The 23,799-nt window shown below is 39.9% G+C and overlaps 1 protein-coding gene and 1 pseudogene across 1 annotated transcript; both read right to left on the bottom strand.

The window, feature by feature from the left end:
• Positions 1-4,660: 4,660 nt before the first annotated feature.
• LOC127182053 (probable serine/threonine-protein kinase MARK-A) lies at positions 4,661-9,482 on the bottom strand (annotated as a pseudogene).
• A 10,780-nt stretch (positions 9,483-20,262) lies between these two features.
• LOC127181832 (tripartite motif-containing protein 16) lies at positions 20,263-23,448 on the bottom strand. Its single transcript, XM_051136792.1, has 6 exons — positions 22,876-23,448; positions 22,386-22,472; positions 22,024-22,257; positions 21,799-21,946; positions 21,658-21,705; positions 20,263-21,342 (listed from the first exon to the last, which is right to left on the bottom strand). The coding sequence occupies exons 1-6, from the start codon at positions 23,446-23,448 to the stop codon at positions 20,822-20,824; spliced, it is 1,611 nt and encodes a 536-aa protein (XP_050992749.1). The 3' UTR covers positions 20,263-20,821.
• Positions 23,449-23,799: the final 351 nt, after the last annotated feature.

Below are 23,799 nucleotides of genomic sequence, written 5' to 3'. Positions count from 1 at the left end.
CATCATCTTTATTATTTTCGTTAGCATTTCGTATTTATCTTGATGACAACCTTTGCGTTTTTCCCCAGGAGGTTTTGGACAGGTAATATGTCACGTGACCTACATCTTGCAACACCTAGCGATCTTGATGTATAAACACATTAGTTTAGAAGTGAGCGCTGCTTTTGTATCTTTTGTTTGGTAGTTTTAGAGTAGGTAAGTTAGGGCGTCTAGAAACGCCGAAGACTTGCTTTAATTGTTTTCTTTTCAGTTAGGATAGAGGTTTATATTGAGTTAGTTTGATTTTGTTTTGTTATTTTCTTTTCTTTAGCGCCACTTACGTCCAATTCTCTCCTGCGGGTTTATTATCTGGGTTATTTTTTTGTTGTTGGTTTTTGTTTTCTGGTATAAATATTGTATATAATTTACTTTTTTGTTAAGTCTTTTCATCATTATTATTTACTATTACTATTATTGTTATTTTCTGGGGTTTTTTTTCTTAATTTTGTAAAATAAATTATCCTTAGTTGGCATTACTTTCGGTTTGTGTTTTGTCTTTTTTCACCTGCACATCACAAAACTGGTCACGATCTAAATGTTATAACTTCCAACCCTAGATTAAAACCAAGAAGTCGTAACAATAAATAAATATATATATATATATATATATATATATATATATATATATATATATATATATATATAAATAAATAAAGTATCTCCTTATACTAATCACACTAAAACATTAATGCATCATTTGTCCAAACAAAAGTCTGTAATTTGTCATATCATGTACATGGTATATTTTCAGAAGGCCCCAAACTAATAAATGGCTAATAAAATGCCAGATTGCGTGGGCTGATGGATCCTTAACGTAAAAGGTTCATAAGCCGTCGCAGGGACAAAAACGAGAAGAAAAATGAAGTACAGTAAAAAACTGTTTGCACTGCAAACCATTGTGTTCATAATTAAGATATACAGTAAAATGATATGGTAAGACACACCAGTTTGCAATATTAAGCAACGAGCTGTTTTGTACAGCTTAGTGTTAGTACTCAAGACCGGTCTTGGTCTTATCAGTAAGTTGACTGTAGCTGCTGAAATTGCAGTGACTAAACATGGATGGTACCTGAACTCTTCAAAGCGAATAGACATTTTGATTGTGTTTTGCTTATTTATAAAGGGGCTTATAGCAATTCTAAGTACTGTAATTTTGTGCAGCTGTAGCAGAAGTATGCATAGCTATTCAGACTGCAATGTTAGCGAATTTGAATAGCAGCAACATGCATGGCAAATTCAGTTGCAATGCTAGAAATAATATTAGCAGCAGCATGCATAGCAAGTCAAATTATTATTTTTGCTAATACAGCAGGAGTCACCAAACTTGTTTCTGGAGGGCCGTTGTCCTGCAGAGTTTACCTCCAACTTTCCTCAACACACCTGCCTGGAAGTTTTTAAGTATACCTAGTAAGACCTTGATTAGCTGGTTCAGGTGTGTTCGATTAGGTTTGGAGCTAAACTCTGCAGGGACACCGGCCCTCCAGGACCGGGTCTCTTGTTTCTTATTTTCCTCTTGACAATACCCCATAGATTCTCTATGGGGTTCAGGTGTGGTGAGTTTGCTGGCCAGTCAAGCACACCAACACCATGGTCTTTTAACCAACTGTTGGTGCTTTTGGCAGTGTGGGCAGGTGCCAAATCCTGCTGGAAAATGAAAGCAGCATCTTTAAAAAGCTGGTCAGCAGAAAGAAGCATGAAGTGCTCTAAAATTTCTTTGTAAACGGGTGCAGTGACTTTAGTTTTCAAAAAACACAGTGGACCAACACCAGCAGATGACACTGCACCCCAAATCATCACAGACTGTGGAAACTTAACACTGGACTTCAAGCAACTTGGGCTATGAGCTTCTCCACCCTTCCTCCAGACTCTAGGACCTTGGTTTCCAAATGAAATACAAAACGTGCTCTCATCTGAAAAGAGGACTTTGGACCACTGGGCAACAGTCCATTTCTTCTGTGGTTCAGGAGTGGCTTAACAAAAGGAATACGACAACTGTAGCCAAATTCCTTGATACGTCTGTGTGTGGTGGCTCTTGATGCCTTGACCCAAGCCTCAATCTATTCCTTGTGAAGTTCACCCAAATTCTTGAATCGATTTTGCCTCTCAAAGCTGCGGCTCTCGGCTGGTTGTGCATCTTTTTCTTCCACACCTTTTCCTTCCACTCAACTTTCTGTTAACATGCTTGGATGCAGCACTCTGTGAACAGCCAGCTTCTTTGGCAATGAATGTTTGTGTCTTACCCTCCTTGTGAAGGGTGTAAATGATTGTCTTCTGGACAACTGTCAGATCAGCAGTCTTTTCCATGATTGTGTAGCCTAGTGAACCAAACTGAGAGACCATTTTAAGGCTCAGGAAACCTTTTCAGGTGTTTTGAGTCAATTAGCTGATTGGCATGTCACCATATTCTAATTTGTTGAGATAGTGAATTGGTGGGGTTTTGTTAAATGTGAGCCAAAATCATCACAATTAAAAGAACCAAAGACTTAAACTACTTCAGTCTGTGTGCATTGAATTTATTTAATACATGATTTTCACAATTTGAGTTGAATTACTGAAATAAATGAACTTTTCCATGGCATTCTAATTTATTGAGATGCACCTGTATATGCAAATATCATTAACAGCAACAGCATGCATTACAATTCAGTTTTAAAATGTTAATAGCAGCAGTGGCGGAGGTAAATTATCAGTGTAGTTGCGTGTGGATACAGTGAGTGCTGGTAGTGATCATGGCTGCATAACAGGCTATACACGTGGAAGCGACAAAGCGATTGTACAAATTCATTTGTCTATCATATCAGATTTAGTCAGAAATAGAACTGGCCATTGGTTAATGTTTAATGAATTGTCGCGTTGGTCATGTCGCACCACATACATTACAGACAGCTTCACTTATTGTAATGGGTTCTGTTGATACTGTTGTGTTGTGCTGCTCTCGTCTGGGTAGACAGTGTGTTAGAGTGAAATAGGCATTTGACTAGCTACCTATATGCTAATTAATGGAGCTTAGAGCAATTCAATGTCCTTGTAGCAGCAGGCTGCATAGGTATTCAGTCATCGAGAATATTAATTTTCTCAGCAGCAGCATGCATTGCATTTCTATACACTAATATTAGTGTGGTCACAATTAATATAAACAACAGCAGTGTGTACAGTAAAATCAGATGGAAATTTAGTAAAAATGTTCCAGCATAGTATCATGCAAAGCAGATACTGCAGTAAAAAAAGTCACTGTATTGTGTCTGCCCACGAGTGATGGGCGCAGAGGCTGGAGGCGGAGCCAGGATATCCTCTGGACTAGATGAAGCTGGTGGCCTGAAGCACAGAGACAGATCCACACATAATGAAGTAGGAGATGCAGGGAAGCTGAAGGATACCAGCGGAGGCAGGGCCAAGGAACTGGCTGTTAGAGGAGGTGGGAGAGGAAGGCTGGGTGGGCACTCCGGAGACACAGGAAATGCAGGAGACGCTGGAGATTCTGAGCTGGATGGAACCAGCAGAAACACACGAGATTGAAGAGACTCAGAAGATGCAGGAAACTCAGGATCATTGGGTATTATCTCTCGATTTTAGAAATCTTATAAAATCATTACAAATCACACTGTGTATTACATATGACATGTATGCAGACGATTAATGACACCCTGTGACTCGTCATCAGCATTCTCTAGTGGTAAACAAAAAGAGCATGACTAATCACAGTTTGACAGGTGTACTTTTTAAAAGGTAGGGATGTAATGTGTCCCATACTCTGCATTTCACCCATCTAAGTGCACATACAAAGCAGTGAGTAGTGAACTCACACCCAGAGCAGTGGACAGCCGTTTTTGCTGCTGTGCCTGGGGAGTAGTTGGGGGTTCGGTGCCTTGCTCAAGGTATTGAAGGTGAAAGAAAGAGAGTGCTGTACATTCACTTCCCCACTTACAATACCTTCTGGTACTGAGACTTGAACCCATGACCTTTGGGTTGCAGGTCTGACTCTCTAACCATTAGGCCATGACTGCCCCCCAAAAAAGTAAGCTGCGAAAGAGGAAGGTAAAAGAGTTTGGGGTAAGCAGTTTTACCTTTTAGCACCATGTTGTGTTGAGCAACACCATTTCATGTTGCATTTTTATTGGCTAGTCACACTGTGCAATGATTATGCTGAATTTTGGACACTGTCAGAACATTATTGTAGGTTATCTTTGGTTCAAAAGACTGTGACAACAACCACAGTTAAACCTCTTTCACTGTACAACATAGGACCACTGACTAGGAGCCATGATCACAGAAATCGCCATAATTTTTTCACAATGGCAATCTTTTATCTAGGACAGCTGAAAATTATCCAGTGTGTCTCAGGCTTAACACTCATTCGGTGACGCAGAGTTGTTCTGGCTCACACACCTGGTCAGATTCTCTGAGGAGTGATGTCCTGTCCTGTCCTCTCTGTTGGATCAGGCTCTTAAAATCGTGGAAGGCCATTCTCCCTTGTCTGCGGTTGGTTCTAAAAACATCTCTGTCAGGGCACTTGCTGGTGGTGGATGGCTGGTCTCTGGCCGCGTTTGAGTCAGAGCAAGGCTGGTGAGTTGTTCATCACTGGCTGATGGTGTATGGAGAATCACAACTCACCAGCACAAACTCAGCTGTAGACTCTCTTCTGATCCTCTTGATCCCAGCAGTCTGTAATGCAGCTCATACAGTAACTGTGTCCACAGGGAATAGTCACTGGATACTTCACGAGATCCAGACACACTGGACAGCTGAACTGCTCCACTGAAAAAACTGTCTTCAGCCATTTCACTGCATCTACAGCAATGCAGACACACATAAAACAGATCAACAATAAATTAGGCTCCCCAAACTAAGTTTCTGCAAAACAGGTGTGTTTGTAAGTCTGTAAACCCTAATATTAAATTCCACTACGTCAATTGCACAGAAACATGCAGGTTGTGAAAATACAGAGTAAACACTCTGCAAACAAAACAATACTATATCTACCACACTGTTGAAATCTGGGCCTGGATTTCTAGTACTTGTATTTCCCCAGAGCTTCATGTTAGTTCACATGACATACATTCAGTATTTTCATTATTAATATGAATTGTTAAGTTGAACAGATGTTTGTGATCATTCAAACTGAATCTACTTATTTGCCTTTGCATTTGTTTACATGCATACTTCCATTTACACTTAAAATGTAATAATTTTGCTTTCGCTCACCTGATGTGATATAATGCAGTGCAGTTTAAAAAGAAACTAATCAGAAAAGTAATTGTATGTGGAAAGACCTTGCTTGAAAGGCATAGGCGGTGTGTGAACCAACTGCAGGGTAAGTAGTCTAATGTTAGTGTAATCTATTAACTACGCACATCATAAACCTCTCTTTTTAGGCAAGAACCAGATATGGATGTCATAACATTTTTTGAATATGTTTGAATTTACATTTAACTGATCACAATTTAATAAAAACATTCTGAGTTACTAATTATTATGCTTTAATTTCCATGGTTATTTAGGCTATAGAAAGCGAGGAAAGAACATTATCACTGACATTATCAAGTCTATGAGTTTTAGCACTCTCAAAAAAACTACACATTACACACGTTACACATTTTACCTTTAATTAGCTAAGTCAAGGGGGGTTCGGTAAACTTCATGAATATAAATAAGAGCACTACTGTTTCTTATTTACACAGCCAAAGTTGTTCCACACAGGTTTTGATCACATTGCAGGTTAATATCACTGCGCCAAATTATGTCACTTATTTAAAATACTCTTGCAGCCTACAAGAGCTAAAAAACAAAACCACAAAGATGTTGAGATAAATATGAGAAGCAATAGGATAAATTACACATATTTATTTATTTATTTTTATTTATTACCCTTAATTACCTTTTACTATTTATCAAAGCATGCTCTATTTTTCTCTCCTATGTGCATTTGCAACAGTGTAATGATGCAGGCATGAAGGATCTAAGTGCAGGAATTTATTGGTTAAAGCAAAACTGCAAAAACAGACACTGGGGGCACAAGCAACAGGAGCTTAACGTGAACCACGACAACAAACTACATACAAAACACAAGAGAACCACAAGGGTGATATAAGCAGAGTGGGGTTACATTGATGCCGTGACCCAGGTGGGAGTGAGCTTTAGGGGGGGTGAGTGTAATGGAAGCCAGCTGCTAATTGACTCTGGACTGAAAATAATGCACACCTGAAGTGCTTCATGTGTTCTGTAACTTCAGAAAAAGCAATGAATGCATTTAAACCATCAGTTTCCATCAGTTACACCTTGTATCTGTGTTTTACAATACTAATGTGAGACACAGGCTTTCGGCAAATAGCTATTGCAGCTGTTATAAGGAGAGAGACTGTGGAGTATAACCATGTTGATTTTTTTCACCACATAATGCCATGATAAAATCAGATTCAAGTATTTCAGAGAGACATGTAATATATGAAGGTAAGCATTTCAAAAGTTTATAGCCTATACTAATTCTCACGATGAATGGGCACAAAGTGTACTATTTAGTTGCACTATTTACATTTCAAATATTCAACAGTGGAGGCAAATAAGTAAATAAATAAACAAATAAATAAATATTAGTGGTTAATCAATTTTTTATTGGGACCCTTAAATGTTGCAAGTTGTTAGAAACAGTCATAAAGTAATGATTTTATTTGAGTTTATTAAGCACATGCATGTAATAGAGTTTATGCTTAGGCTTTGTGGGACCATCAACCAGATGCTAAGCTGAGGGATGGAGAGACTGAGACTGGGAACTCTGGGACAGCCGTGACAGTAGTGGCTTTCTTAGGAATCTCTGGGACGGGCAAAAGAGGAATTCCAGGACTACAACCATGACATGTTGGTCTGTCATACAGACAGCATGTGGCAGTGAATTTTTGCACTGTCCCTAGGCAAGTAATATGTGCCAGTGTGCCAGACGATATCAAGGCCCAGCAAGATGCTAATGGAGGGATCAGCATTCAGGTCAAGATACTCTGGAACTGTGGCACTATTTACATTTCCCTCTTTTCTACATAGCTTATTTGGTGGCCTGGGGAAAAAAAATACAAATATAAGGGTTATCTTCATACACTGACAAAAAACAACATATGAAAACAAATGCACAGAATTTGATAGGAAATAAACATTTTTAAAATCTTGAAAATGACTGTGGCTCAGTACCTTAAACCATTCATGAAGAAGGATTTCCCCCAAATCAATCCGATGGCTTAAGTTTTGCAGCAGGAGAGATTGAATCAAGTTGCAGCAATCTGTGCAAAAATGAAAAAAGAGAGAAAGAGACGAGAGTTGGATCATTATTTTACACAGAAAATCAGGTATAATTTCTGGATTATCCACATTATCCATCTTTTCCCTCCTTGTTTTGTATGATTTCAATTACAGTTGATCTTCTTTGCTGTTATGAATTGCATCTTTCCGTTTGACAAGCCAGGCTCAGACCAGATTTTGTCATCAATCATGTGTAGGTCAGTGGGTTGTGGATGGCGTCCACACACCATTGTGAATAAGACCACTCCCAGAGACCACACAGTAGCTGGTTTCCTGTAGTACCTGTGCACCGTGTAGTACTCAGGGGGGAAGTACTTTCGTGTACCTGAAGAAAAATTATGAAAATTAGGTTGTTTGGTTAAAAACAGGGCTGACTTAAAAGTGAGCTATGGTTTACAGGATACCAATTTAACTTGTGACTAGAAGTCTTAAACTACAGGTCTGATGCATAATACATACCACACAATTCTTCATAGCCGGAGTCTTTCATGAGATCCCCGCCCCCGAAGTCAATCAGTTTGACCTCAAGGCTTTTGGGGTTAATCAGCAGGTTTGATGTCACGGTGAAATACTCCTCTTTCACAGCAGATATAAGCGGCCATTGCTGCCTGTGCCATGATGACCCGTGCTGTTTCCTCCTTGAGGATGCCTCCGTGACGCTTCACAAAGCTCAACAGATCTTCGCAAGGTGAGGGACGCTCCAAGACCATAATGTAATATTCAGGCTGGTCCTCCCATTCCAGCAACTGAATGATCTCTGGAGCTTTGGGCTCCCTATTAACAAGGATTAATAGGGCGACCTCCGCCGGAAGGGGCGTGGGATGACCAGACTAGAAGAAAGATCATTGTGAGATGTAGGTGCTTTACCAAATAAGGACTTTTGTCGAATCTTGAACAAATCAGTATGTTTACATGTTTGAAGTTTTAGTGAGTGTAGCTTACTTACAATGTTGATGTATTTCATGTTCTCTGGCTTTCTGGCAATTTTCACTGCCACCTGAACAACAAAACAAAACGTATTACAATTACAACTTGACAAATGCACTAAATAAGGTACAGAATATACACTGAAATGACTTGAAATGGACATATTGAAACAAAATGATTCAGTTAAATATAATTTAAAAAATTGCGATACCTCAAGGCCATCCTCCAAGCGTTTCCCTTCACAGACGGAGCCGAATCCTCCCTCACCAAGCTTTCTGCCGATTTCATACCGGCTCAGAATGTCGTCTGTTAAAAGATCAATAATTGCATTGGACTTAAAATGTCAAGAATTGACAGTAGTGTGTGTAATGTTTGGGGTCATTAAAGTAAACTCACCCTCAGTTGTCAAGTCCACTATGCTGCTGTTAGCTGACGCTGGACTGACTGAAGTGTCAAGGACTGGAGCTGGAGGGCTCTGAACCTGCTGTTCTGCATGTGGAAGGACTTCAAGGCCACTGCAAACAGGTTCATCTATAGACCAGACCATGGAGTGTAGAGAATGATCTGAGGAGTTGCTGCTCCAATGAATGGTTTTAAGAGAGAGCAGCTCCTCAGAACTCTCCGTCCTCCTCTTCTTGCTCACTGGCATCTCATATTCTTCACCAGCATCAATGGACAGATGTTTTTCAGTCACATTGGTACTGGATGTTGGAGATGCGATCTGGTAGGAATCGTACACCTGAGCACTGGGAGGACTACGCTTTCTCTTTTGGCCAGTAAAAGATGATGACCACTTGGTTTCATCTGTGTTTAAAGATATATGACATGTCCTAGAATAAATATCTGATTGTGGCTAAACTTTTGTATTTTGATGTAAAGCATGTTAGCGTATTGTAACATATTAATTAATTAATCCTCTAATAAGTTTATTTCATTAATGGATACTCATAGTTTAAAATTATGCAGACTCTATGAAACACTTTGTGAAATGGCTCATATATCCATGCCTGGTGTGAGCTGCTGCTCCATTCAATGGTTTTATGAGGGAGCAGCTTCTCAAAACTCTCCGTCTTCCTCTTCTTGCTCCCAGGCTTCTCGTATCGTTCACCAGCACTAATGGGCAGATGTTGATCAGCTGCATTGGTGCTGGATGTTGGGGATGTACTCGTACTGATGTACTGATGAAACTCGTACACCTGAGCGCTAGAACTGCGTTTTCTTTTCAGTGCCATGATAGCAGTTTTTCACTTGGGAAAGTAACTCTGTATCAGGAACTGCGAACCACAAACCGCGAAAACTCACACCTCAACGTGTTCCTCACGTTGTTAATTAAAGTAGCGCACCAACGTTCTATTTCTTTATGGCGTCATCAAACACCATAGCAACGCTTTGGAATCCGCTTGGCACTCAACGCGATCACTGGAAAGGCTTGTTCTGTATTATTCCCTTAATGAATATTATTCACATTTAACAAATTAAGTTAAAGTACATGTTTCTTATGTTATACAAAAATAACTAAATAAATAAATAATATTAATTCTTTAAACCCATAAGGATGTTCATTTATTATTTTTATTCTTTCAAATATTTAGGAAAATATTTATACTTAGGACATCTTTGCCCCAAGGGTCTCACTCTAACCTTTTACTTAGAAATAGGCTAAAAACAATATTTTTACCGTACAAAAACGAATCTAACGAATCACTTGGTCCACAAATCCTTTATTAACGAACATAATACAATAATACAATATACAATACAATACAATATACTAATAAAATACATTCAAAAACCCATAGCCGTTTACAGATGTTTAAGGTGACATTTAGTGTCATATATGGTCAAAAGGAAAATTAATTTTAACCCTATAAATGTATGTAATATGTTAAAACCTTTAAATTTCAGTATCTATTATACAATATAGCCTATAGTTTTTTTTATTTTTGCTGAGTATTGCCAAGTATGACTTTCACTTTATAGAGGATCTTCCTAGTTCTCAACGTGCGGGGAAAATCGATCAAGAAAGCTTGTAAAAAATATATATCGACATTCTTTTTCTATATTAATTTGTGCAATTTTCAAATGTTTATTAAAAGTGCAAAAAAAGTCGTAAAAATCAGTCTATATTTAACCTTTTCGGGCAGCATTTTGTGTATACGGTTCTAATTTAAATTTTGGTTTTCATGTAAAAATACAACCATTCTTTTTTCATTATGGTTAAAAAGGAAAAAAAAATGAATGGAAAAAAAAGTACGGACCGTGGGCGTACACAAAAAAGCAGATATTTACAGCTTGTATTATATGACCAAAACCTAAATAAACCTGAGTCCACCAAAAAATATTAAAGCTGTTTTTTTTTTAAGCCACGAACAACAATGCGCTTAATTTTCGTTTTTTTTTCCCTTTATCAAAAAAATCGTAAAACAAACAAACAAACAAAACGAAACAAAACAAAAAAGCCTTTCTCATTTCTGTTTATTTCTTTTTAAGTGGTAACTATTACATGCACCGTCACGGGAAATTAAATAATGTTCGTATTGCTTTCATAAAGTTACTTTATTTTATGCATGCAATCTGTATGCAATTCTTGCATAGCGTTATATTGTAGACTAATCATAATAATCATGTTGCTACAATAAAAACAATAACATTGAAATTCATTTAAAATAATGTATTTCTATTATCCCACCTGCAGTACTGTAATGTAAAGGTGAAATGTCACTGTAACGTACATAATTTACAGGAGGGATATACTTTAAAATAACTATTTGGCCATACATATATCTTCAAATAATACATCCATCACATTTAATGTTTAACATGCACTTTAGGTTTCTCTATAGATCCTGTCAGATTGTCCATCCGTGTGGGTCGCAATCTGGTTAAAGATAACTTATTCAAATAACAATCACGGTCCTGGACAATGAGTTACCTTACATGTGCAGGTACAATCAGATTTTATCCATTTATTGTGAAGCAATAATAATAAAATAACGTCACAATGTTTATTAGCCTAAAAAGGGTCTATAAAGGTGCAACATGCATTTACAATAGGACTTCAGCTCTACATGTATTCAATTCCACATGTATTTAATATACATAAATAGAATAATAAAGCGTTCTAAAGGCTGAAGTGGACTCGTTAACACACCTTATATTGTTGTCTTTTCTGAGGTTGGCTATAACGTTACGTGACTATCCAAAAGCTGTACATTCACGGTATAAAACAATAAATGATTGTGTATAATATTTAACATCTTCCACTCATTATTTGCATTTCAGTATTAGTCATTATTTCTATTATCCCTCCTGCAGTAACTTCAGCAGCGTGCAGATCCTCATTTATCTCAGGACTGCGCATAATGTAGTCTATAGCCTAATATCTTATATAACGAAAACAACCACAACAAAAACAATAATCATAAGACATATTGTTTTCATGACATATGACACACTGCCAAAAAAAAAAAAAAAAAAAAAGTCACACACTAATATGTCGTCGGACCTCCTTTAGCTTTGGTTACGGCACGCATTCGCCGTGGCATCGTTTCGATAAGCTTCTGCAATGTCACAACATTTATTCCTTTACAACACCCTATTGTTTTTGCTGTCTGTATAAATGACAAAGGTCATGGAAAGTTAAGTTATTTTATTTTTTGTAGTACATATTTAACAGACAATTGCAAACAATTGTTGCATAGGAAAATAGTATACTTCCTAAATATAAGCACAGGTTGTCTGTTTCATCAACTCATTCTGACAGTTTCTCACATTCTCACATTTCCAGAAATACTGTTACGTCCCAGGAGGTATTTTCATTGCTATTTATTTATTTTTTTTATTTATTTATTTTTTTTTTTGTTTACCAATGTGGGGGCGTGGTCATATGCTCTGGGTCTGTGCTATGCTTTGTCTCTCTCCACCATCACATGTGGCTCATTAGGAGAGGTGCCTGAGACTGAGAGTGGAGTACATGGTGGCAGTCTGGAGTTTGCACGAGGGAGACACACTTCTCCTCTGCTCCAGACTGACTTTTTCAGGATCATAGTTGTCAACCTGAGTTTATGTTGTAAATTAGCAGTGGCTAACAGTACTTAAGTTGTGAACTGTCTGGAGGTAGTACCTGTTTTTTTGTTCCATTTATTTATTAAGTTAAAAACAAGTGCAAGAACTTCTGTTCTTTTGAATTTTGTTGTTTGTATATTGTTGTGGGAAGCCGTAGGGAGAGAGTGCCTTTTTCTTTGGACTTCTCCTTCATTCCTTTTTTTGGTTCCGTTAGGGAGTACAGGGAAGTTTTATGTTGTTTATTTTCTCTTTTTTTTTTTTTTTTTGGAATTTGAGGTAAGTTAGTTTCTCCCTAAAATTAGTTAGATAAATGTTTTATTACTTTAGGTCTTGCTCTCTCCTGAACCATTGCTCCCTATCTCTTTGTTAAATTTATTGTCTCTTGTTTTTTTTTTGTACCTCTAAATTGGTGTCATCTTCACTCTGGGACAGGGGACTGGAGTGTGTTCTTGCTGTTTTTTTTTTTATTATTTGCTTTTTCTTTGTCACTTCCCCTCTTAAACCCCTAGACACGAGGGGAACATAAAAAGGACGTGTGGCCAAGTATGGTGACCCATTCTCAGAATTTGTGCTTTGTACATACACAGCAGTGAGTAGCGAACAAACAAACAAACACACACACACACACACATGTCTGGTTTATTATCCTTGTGGGGACTCTCCATAGGTGCAATGGTTTTTATACTCTCCACACTGTAGTTTCTATCCCCTTACCCTAACCCTACCCCTAAACCTAACTGCATTTTTACTTTCTCAAAAAAACTCATTCTGTATGATTTATAAGCTTTTGTACCTATGGGGACCTCAATTTAGGTCCCCACAGTGACACTAGTCCCCATGAGTCTGTGTGTATTCAGGTTTAGGTCCCCACAAGGATATAAAAACAAGTCCACACACACACACACACACACACACACACACACACATTTGTTTTTGTGAATTGTGGGGACTTTCCATAGACTTCTATAGTTTTAATACTGACCAAACGATATTGTCTATCCCCTAACCGAACCCTAACCCTAAACCTACCCCTTACAGAAAACATGTTTACATTGTTACATTTTCAGATAAACATCATTTACTATTTTTTATAATTGTTTTACCATGTCAAACATTTCAGGTTTTACTATCCTGTAGCAAGAACAAGTACACACACACAGTCGACACACAGAGCAGTGGGCATCCATTTTTGCAGATGGGGGGTTCCTTGCTCTCACATCAGCTGTGGTATTGAGGATGTAAGAGACCGCTAATCATTCCTACAATACCTGCTGGTGCCGAGACTCAAACCTGCGACCTTTGGGTTACAAGTTCTGACTTTCTAACAATTAGGTCATGACTGCCCCACAGTTGTCCCCTTTGTAGGTGTAGTCATTCTGTTTTATTATTTCTTCATCTCTGATGCATCAAAAATGGTACTCCCAGGCTAGTTTTGAAATATAAACACAGGTTCCCTTTTCCACCAACTCAGTATGACACACAAGTGATATTTTAATTTCAAATGCATTACTTGTCTGCGTTTACGATAACCAATTAACAAATAGAAAAAAAATAATAATACTGTCACGCTTACTGTAACTGTACTCATTTTATTCATTTTCATATCCGTCTCTGGGGCATCCAGTATAGTCATCAAAGACTCGAAGATAATGGGACCCAAAGACAAGTTGTGCAAAACACAAGCAGCTAAAATCTCCTGCACAATGAGATCTTGCCTAGTGTTCTGGATTTCTTTTATCCTTCTCCACCACTCTGCCTTGGCTGAGTCTTGTGTTGTAGCATTCTTCTCCAGGATTGTGTTCCATTGTCATGCTTTGGTGTGACAATAAACGTTCTCTATGTATGCGGTGTCTCCTAATAGTTTGTGTCCTTCCATTCTGTCTTCCCATTTATTAAAAAAAGAGGAGAAGCCCTCAACATTTTTGGAGTCATGAACGTAGGGTCTTTGGATCTTGATATGGCATCTGCCTCCTATCCTTAAAAAGTTCTGTTTCACTTCCTCACAGAATTTGGCCACCGAATGCAAGTTTTTAACAGTTTGCATGTTCCTTTTAAAACTTAGTGTTTTGTGGGACCTCTGCTGTCCTAATCAGTCCTGTCAGCCCTGCGTAATTGAGGGTTTAGGATCATCACGATAATGCAAGACTAATTAGTGTCTCTCTGCCACTTGGAATGGGTCTGTAAACTAGGAAGGTAGCACTTGATAAAGTGCCTCCAAAACTATGACAAATTAAAAGTTCTGATTCATGGTAGCCTGAGGGAGCGATGGATCGAGCCACCCCATGAGCAGAAAATTAGGTGTGACAGGATTGGGGTCTGCAACATCAGTTGACACATAACCCAGAGGTTTTGAGTTTAATATTTCTTCCACTTCAATCAGTACTGTCCTTAATACATCCTCAGACATGCTTTGACTTTGCAAAGCAGCATACAGTTTCATTCATACATCCTTATCTCATCCCAGGTGTGGACTGCTAGGGGGAAGGACTCAAGGCTTTGAAGGCTTCCTGGAATTCTCTTACCCTGCCTATGAAATTAGTGCCTTGATCTGAAAGTAGCTCAGACTGCTTATCTCTATGAGATATAAAACAATACAGTGCCATCAGAAATGGTTCATTTTACTCAAATGTTTTTTTGTTAAAACAACTGCTGATTTTGTACATTTGCCCACTGAGAAAGAAATGATCAGTCTATAATTTTAATGGTAAGTTTATTTTGAACAGTGAGAGACAGAAAGTCAACAACAACAACAAATACAGAAAAACACATTTCAAAAAAGTTATAAATTGATTTGATTTTAAATGAAATAAGTATTTGATCCCCTATCAATCAACAAGATTTCTGGCTCCCTGGTGTCTTTTATACAGGTACCGAGCTGAGATTAGGAGCACTCTCTTAAAGGGAATGCTCCTAATCTCAGCTTGTTACCTGTATAAAAGACATCTGTCCACAGAAGCAATCAATCAATCAATCAGATTCCAAACTCTCCACCATTGTCAAGACCAAAGAGTTGTCCAAGGATGTCAGGGAAAAAATTGCAGACCTACACAATGCTGGAATGGGCTACAAGACCATCGGTAAGCAGCTTGGTGAGAAGGTGACAACAGTTGGTGCAATTATTTGCAAATGGAAGAAACTGTAGATCTTCCTCAGTCTGGGGCTCCATGCAAGATCTCACCTCATGGAGTTTCAATGATCATGAGAAAAGTGAAGAATCAGGCCAGAACTACATGGGAGAATGTTGTCAATGATCTCAAGGCAGCTGGGACCATAGTCACCAAGAAAGCAATTGGTAACATTGGTACGCCGTGAAGGACTGCAATGCCCGCAAGGTCCCCCTGCTCAAGAAAGCACATGTACAGGCCCGTCTGAAGTTTGCCAGTGAACTTCTGAATGATTCAGAGGAGAACTGGCTGAAAGTGTTGTGGTCAGATGAGACCAAAATCAGCCTCAACTCAATTTGGCGTGTTTGGAGGAGGAGGAATGCTGCCTATGATTCCAAGAACACCATCCCCACCGTCAAACATGGAGGTGAAAACATTATGCTTTGGGGTGTTTTTCTGCTAAGGGGAAAGTACAACTGCACTGCATCAAAGGGACGGCGGACGGGGTCATGTACTTTCAATTCTTGGGTGAGAACCTCCTTCCCTTATTGAAAATGGGTTGTGGATGGGTATTCCAGCATGACAATGACCCAAAACACACGGCCAAGACAACAAAGGAGTGGCTCAAGAAGAAGCACATTAAGGTCCTGGAGTGGCCTAGATAGTCTCCAGACCTTAATCCCATAGAAAATCTGTGGAGGGAGCTGAATGTTCGAGTTGCCAAACATCAGCCTCAAAACCTTAATGACCTGGAGAGGATCTGCAAAGAGGAGTGGGACAAAATCCCTCCTGAGATGTGTGCAAACCTGGTGGCCAACTACAAGAAACGTCTGACCTCTGTGATTGCCAACAAGGTATTTGCAACCAAGTACTAAGTCATGTTTTGTGAAGGGGTCAAATATTTATTTCACTAATTAAAATGCAAATCAGTTTATAACATTTTGAATTGCATTTTCCGGATGTTTTGTTGTTATTCTGTCTCTTACTTTTAAAATAAACCTCCCTGCAAACAAGCCTGCACAGGCCCCCATTTAGGGCTAGCCTAAGGCCAGCGGACTTTGAGTTCCGACGCTAAAGTGGCCTCGCAGTCCGGTCTACGTGCCCCCGGTCCACAATTTCTATTTGACTGTGCCCTCGTAAGGTCATTTTTGCCCCTGCCCCTCCGTAGGTCTGTGCATGCCACAGCACAGCTCTCAAACACCAGACTCTTCCTAACCAGGAACAGTCAAAAATAGTCTAGACCAGGGGTGGCGAACTCCGGTCCTGGAGAGCCGCAGCCCTGCAGAGTTCAGCTCCAGCCCTAATTAAAACTCACCTGCCTGTTGCTTTCCAGTAACCCTTCAAAACTTGATTAGCTTGTTCAGGTGTGTTTGATTAGGGTTGAAGCAAAACTATACAGGGCTGCAGCTCTCCAGGACCAACGTTCGCCACCCCTGGTCTAGACTATGGTCCCACATTGAAAAAAACTTTTAAAATCCATGTTCAAACTGGACCATGATGTGGTAACCTCACCAATAAAGGGTCCTTCTAAATGCATACAAATACACTGCCCTAAACTGTTAGCATCAGTCCAGACATAGGCTATACATAGATGTAACATCTCTGCAAAAACATCAGCAATGTACAAAAAAAAAACCCTCCGTTGATGTTGGTATGGGTGACTGGCATACCTAGCTCCTCGGCCTCAGTGCTCTCAAACCCGGTGGCCTCATCGCTCTCAAGCCCAGCAGCCTCAGAGGTTCTTTCACCATCAGCTGGCTTGCTGGTGATGGCAATCGCCATTTTGTCTGTTTGGGTCATACACACTTTGCTCGAGGTGAATGATCGAATGATCCCAAATACGGTTGTAAATGATCCCAGCCAAGGAAGAACAGTCTTATCTAGTGAAACAATTACTTTCATAAAAATAATACAATTTATATACTTTTTTAATGTCAAACGCTCATCTTGTCTTGCTCTGCCTGCTTTTGAGATTAAAAAGTATTTAAAATGTATTTTTTTAATGAAAATAACTGATCGTTTCGCTAGATAAGACCCTTCTTCGTCGTCTGGGATCGTTTACAACTGTATTTGGGATCGTTTGAAGTAGCATTTAAACTGCATTTTGGAAGTTCAAAATCTGGGCAACATATCAGTCCATTATATGGAGAAAAATCCTGAAATGTTTCCCTCAAAAAAACAGAATTTCTTTACGACTGAAGAAAGAAAGACATGAACATCTTGGAAGACAAGGGGGTGAGTACTGTCACACAGTCACCTGTCACACAGTCACTTGTCTCACCAGCCACAGTCACTCGTTCCCAGTCACCAACCTTCTAATTGGACACACCTGATATCACTTACCTGCAACACATATAAGCACATGCACTCCACTCAGTCAGCGGCTGGTCTTAAGGTCTCAACGTTGGGATTACCTGAAAGCCGAGAAGTGCGAGTTCCACAAAACCACCATCCATTTCCTTGGATACATCATCACCCCTGCTGGAGTTCAGATGGACCAGAGGAAGGTGGATGCAGTACGGAACTGGCCACTCCCAACTACCATCAAGGAGATGCAGCGGTTCCTGGGGTTCGCAAACTTGTACAGGCGATTCATATACCATTACAGCCAACTTTCAGCACCTCTCACCTCAATGATCCGACAAAAGAACAAGAACTTGGACTCCCGAAGCTCGCCAAGCCTTTCAAGATCTCAAACAAGCCTTTTGTGTGGCCCCAGCTCTCACACATCCAGACCCCAATCTCTGCTTCGTGGTGGAGGTGGATACAGCTACCCTGGGAGCAGGCGCCGTTCTGTCCCAATGGAGAGGTGAACCCCCTGTACTCCATCCATGTGCGTTCTTTTCAAAGAAACTGTCCCCGGCGGAGCAGAACTATGATGTGGGGAACAGAGAACTTTTGGCCATCAAGCTCGCCCTTGAAGAGTGGCGGCATTGGGCTGGAGGGTGCCCAGTTCCCATTCCAAGTAATCGCCGATCATAAGAATCTGTAATATCTTCAAGATGCCAAAAGACTAAATCCCCGTCAGGCCCGCTGGGCACTCTTCTTTACCCGGTTTCGTTTCACCATCACCTACCGACCAGGAAACAAGTACACCAAAGCCGATGCTCTATTTTGCCTACATCAACCTGATCCACAACCGGACAAACAAGAACCCATCTTACCAGCTTCAGTGTTTGTATCTCCGATTACCTGGGCACTCGACAGTCAAATAGAGGCCGCCACTCGAACCGAGCCCGGTCCGCCGGGAGGTCCAGAAGGGAAGATCTTCGTTCCTACATCACTGTGCCACTCCCTTCTGGACTCAGTGCATACCTCTCCGGGATCAGGGCATCCAGACAATCCCATCTACCGACCTGGAGACCGCATCTGGTTGTCAACTAGGGACATCCGCCTCCGGTTGCCCAGTAAGAAGCTGAGTCCCCGGTATATAGGTCCTTTCCCCATAGCACGTCAAATCAATGAAGTCACTTACCAGTTGCACTTACCTGACAATTACCGGATCTCACCAACCTTCCACGTCTCCCTCTTAAAGCCTTATGTTAATCCTGTTCTCCCTCCATCCACAGAGCACGAGACGCCCCCCTCCTCCGCCTCCGCCCAAAATCATCTCCGACAACATCTTCGGAGTCCACAAAATCCTTGACTCCTGGCGGCGAGGCGGCAGACTCCAATACCTCGTAGACTGGGAGGGGTACAGTCCCAAGGAGAGATCATGGGTCGATAGAGATGACATCCTGTATCCGACTCTCCTCTCAGACTTCCACCAGGCCCATCCGGACCGTCCCGCTCCCAGGGCACGGGGTCATCCTCGTTGTCGGTCACCTGATATCACTTACCTGCAACACATATAAGCACATGCACTCCACTCAGTCAGCGGCTTGTCTCGAGGTTTCAACATTGGGATTACCTGCCTGTCTCTACTTATCTTCCTGGACGGATCGATGCAAGGATTTCTGGAAACAAACTTAAAAGGATTATTGGAGAGATAAGACTTTGAAGCTTATACTGCTATATGCTTCCACCTTATGGATATTCTTCACTTTTCTTTTGTTTATGTTGGAAGTCTTTGAGTTTATGTCAAATAAACATTGTGATCAAAACTAACCACATCTTTGCATTTCTCAACTGTGACAAGTACATTATCTGTACATTTTTGTTCTGGAAGTGGACTTTTCCTTTAACAGACATAACAATATTTAATAGCAACATAAAATGAATTAGATCACATCAAAACTGTTTAAATGTAGTTCTAATACTGATGTTCAGTATTAATGTCAACTCAGAGTCACACCTGTCAATGTTGTTTTTATACATAATTTCCACATTTATTCTTATTCAACCATTACACTACAGTTACATTTTTAAAATTATTTTTAATCTAATCTGAAATGCTATTTCAGTTACAGAAACTGATTTAATGAAAATGTATACAGGTAAATGTAAAAAAAAAAAAAACAACAACAACAACAAAAAGTAAATGTAAATCTCAATCTGTGATATTAGATTTAAAAAGTAACTAAACAGAAAGGTAATTGGATGTGGAACAATGTTGCTTAATTGGCATACACAATCCAGACTGATATATGAGTAAATATTGAGTAATACTAATATATAACATGTATTTAAGATGTAATTATTTTCCACAACAATATTGTCACAAATGCGGTCTCTGTGGCTCCCCCTGTCTCACGCCAGCGGGAACCCTCGCCCGAATTCTGACTCCATTTCCCACAATCCCGTGCCTGGGGACTCTCACTTCCGGTTCCGGGTCGCCTGGGTCACTTCCCCCCTGGCGGCCATTTTAGCGTGGCTCGCGCGTTTCGCGAAGTTTTGCCGGCTATGTCCCCAATCCTGAGCGTATTATTATCGGACTGTTTCTCTGTTGCCAACCGGACTGTTATTATCGTGTGTGAACCCTTGCTGCCTGCCCTTTTACGACCCTTGCTTACCCCACGGATTACTGTCTTTGATCGCCGCCTGCCCCGACCCCTTGCATGGACTTTGACCACTCTCTCGGATTTGTCTTCACCACGCCAGTCTGCCGTTGTTGACCACAGCCTGTTTACACTGTCCGATTCAATAAAGCTGTTGCATATGGATCCACTGTCTCACGATTCTTCGACCGCCGCGTCACAAATATACACATTGTTATTGTTAGTCCTATTGTAATCATGCTAACATGCAATGTGTGTAATATGGACAGTTTAAACTGCAAATGTCAGTATACTGGACATCTAATTTTCCTTCAAATTTTGTTACATTAAAAATAACATACAGTAAGTTATTTTCTTAACATTTATAACAGTAAGGACACAAAAATATTATATAACACAAATATGTCCAGTAAAAATCCAGTGTGTCCAGTGTACTAAATGTTTGAAATGAGTATCAGCAGAAAATCACAGCTTCACTGATGATTTAAAACCAACCAGAAACCCAGGATAGAGTGGCTGAGTGAATGTGGTCTGGACTGTGTGGATGAGGTTCATTGTGTCAGAGATTCTGTAGAAGGACAGAGTCCCTGCACTGTGATCCACATACACTCCTATTCTACTGCAGCTGGAGGGAACAGAGAGTTTAGTCTCTTTGTTATTGTGCCAGAATGAGAAACTGGAGGGAGAGCAGGACAAACTCCAGGACTGATCATTGCATCCAAATAAACACTTATCACCAGATCCCTTTCTGCTGATGCTCTTATATGACACTGATATACCCACACCAACTTTCCCACTCCACTCAACCTCCCAGTAACAGCGTCCACACACACTCTCTCTACACAACACCTGAAGACATTTATAAAATCTGTCTGGATGATCAGGATATGTCTGGAGTTTGTCAGGGTTAGTCACCAATCTGTTCCTCTCAGACAGACGGAGGAGTTTATGTACAGTGTTTGGATCCAGAGTGAGCTGATGGGAATCTGATGATATAATGAATTTGAATTGTTTTGTTAGACACTGATTGTATCTCAATAATTTCTTGCTCATATTCAGTGTATGTGTATTAAACAAAAGGTAACATATTAAATAGTTATTAAAGCTGATATTCTTCTAGTTTTATATTATGGTCTAGATATTAGATTGAATACATTTGAATTTTGAACATTGTTTTAAGTATATTGTGTGGTATAATTTGGTTTACTTATTAGTGAGTCCGATATTTTTTACAAAATAATTAGAATTAGAAATTTCAATGTAAACATTGTGTTATTGTGTTTGTTTTATTTCTGACTTACATTGTAGGAAGTCCTCTCGTGTCCTGGAAGCAATGTTACTGTGAGAGACTGTGGAAATCAACAGATATAAACAAAGTAAAACATAGGTAATCCTAAAAGAATATACCTAAAACTGTTTTCAGAGAGCGAATTAATCTTTACCCAATGTCTTTTTCATCTCCTCTTTGCAGAAATCCTCCAGTTTCTGTCTCAGTTGACTGACGGATTCTCTCACATCATTAAACGAAAAGAGGAAACTGCCAATGAAGTTGTCTTTAGATTCAGGAAGAGGTGAGAGAGACTGAACACTCTACAGAAAAACGATACAAATTACTCAAAGACCTCACCTCACACCATCCCCAAGAACCTGCACTACTGTTAAGCTACCTGCAGGAAATGGATGTGATCATCTGTGTGTGAAAGCTGCTCCAGCTCAGTGTTTCTCCTCTTCAGATCATCAATCTCCTGCTCCAGTTGCTCCATTTGTCCTTCAGCTCGACTCACTGCAGCCTTTTCCTGATCTCTGATCCGCTGTGTCACCTCAGAGCGGCTTCTCTCAATGGAGCGGATGAGCTCAGTAAAGATCCTCTCACTGTCCTCCACTGCTGTCTGTGCAGAGCGCTGTTAGACACACATCACAATCAGCTCTTACTGCTTCCTCACACAGCCTGAGAGACACAGCGGCTTCAGTGGGACTGAAAGAGGACAGTCAAACTGAGTCTCAGACTTCTCTTCTTCTCCAAACTCACCTTATGAGACTCCACAGCCTCTCTCAGCTGCTCAAGATCTTTCTGGCGCTGCTGGATTCTCTTTTGCAGTGTCTCCTTCAAGTGTTTCTGTCAGAGTAATAAAAAAAAAAACAGCAAACATGAGACATATATAAAACAATATCATGAAATCATCATTCACACTACTACCTGCCTCTTAAAAAAAAAAAAAAATCATATATATATACAGAATTCCTTGTTAATTCCTTTTTTACAGAATTTTACAAAAGAAGTTTTGAAATCCTTGTGAATTTAGATTACATATAGATCTAAGATACACACAAAACAGTGACCATTGGTGAGGTGACAAAGTTGAGCAAAGATCAACTTAATATTGAATACAGAGACAATGTGGCAATTAACAGTGGGAGTGGAGCTCACATGACCCATTCACCTTGTGATAAAGTTGTATAATACTAGGAGGAACACTTCAAATGTCAGCATTAATTCAGTGTGTAATTTTAATTCATACCTCTTTCTCTGTCCTCTCTGCTTCAGTTGAGATAGCTGCATGGTTTTTATGTTCATCCTTTGCACACAACATGCAAATGTATTGCTGGTCAGTACGACAGAAAACCTCCAGAGGCTTATTATGTTGATGGCAGATCATCTGCTGCAGTCGTCCAGTGGCATCAGTCACTTTGTGTTTCTTTCCTGAGCAAAACTCCTTATGATGCTCAAAATGAGTTTGACAGTAAGACTCCAGACACACCAGACAGGACTCGACAGCTTTGTGTTTTCTTCCAGTACAGATGTCACACTCCACATCTCCAGGTCCAGCAGGAACAGCAGATTTTAGTTTGGTCTTCTTCAATGTCTCCACCACTTCAGCCAGCATGGTGTTTTTACCTAAAGTAGGTCTTGGACTGAAGGTCTGTCTGCACTGAGGGCAGCTGTAGACTCTCTTTTGATCCTCTCGATCCCAGCAGTCTGTAATGCAGCTCATACAGTAACTGTGTCCACAGGGAATAGTCACTGGACTATTTAGTAGATCCAAACACAGTGGACAAATGAAGTGCTCCTCTGAAACACTGGCTTCAGCCATTTTACTGCATCTACAGCAATACAGACAAACATATAACAGCCTAAGTTCTGGGTTCTCTCAAAGTTTAATGGTTTTTTAAGAAGAGTGTGTGATGCAGGTGTGTCTGTTAATCTATAAACTCGTATACTAAAGTTCACCAGTTAAGTCTCAAACTTAACAAAAAAAAGTTATACTACTGAAGTGATGCACCTATTTACTGTATTGTACTGCAGTACTGAAAACTATGAGCAGAATCACTGTTCCCACAGAACTGCAGGATAGTTGGCATGGCATGTCAAGCAGTTTGAGGCATTTTACTTCTGTCAGGATCCTATCACCTGGTTCTGTCATGTTTTAAATTGGTGTCAGGAT

The sequence above is a fragment of the Labeo rohita genome, chromosome 19, assembly GCF_022985175.1.
Source record: "Labeo rohita strain BAU-BD-2019 chromosome 19, IGBB_LRoh.1.0, whole genome shotgun sequence".
In the NCBI taxonomy this organism is placed as follows: domain Eukaryota; kingdom Metazoa; phylum Chordata; class Actinopteri; order Cypriniformes; family Cyprinidae; genus Labeo; species Labeo rohita.
The sequence above is the reverse complement of the archived record's forward strand: the minus strand, read 5'-3'. Positions and strand labels throughout refer to the sequence as shown.

Excerpts from the sequence above, each read along its gene's own strand:
- LOC127181832 (XM_051136792.1), bottom strand. The coding sequence starts at position 23,448 with ATGGCTGAAGCCAGTGTTTCAGAGGAGCACTTCATTTGTCCACTGTGT. Across the intron at positions 22,258-22,385 it reads AGGCTGTGGAGTCTCATAAG|CGCTCTGCACAGACAGCAGT; the intron begins GTGAGTTTGGAG and ends TGTGTCTAACAG. Across the intron at positions 21,706-21,798 it reads GGAGATGAAAAAGACATTGG|TCTCTCACAGTAACATTGCT; the intron begins GTAAAGATTAAT and ends TGATTTCCACAG.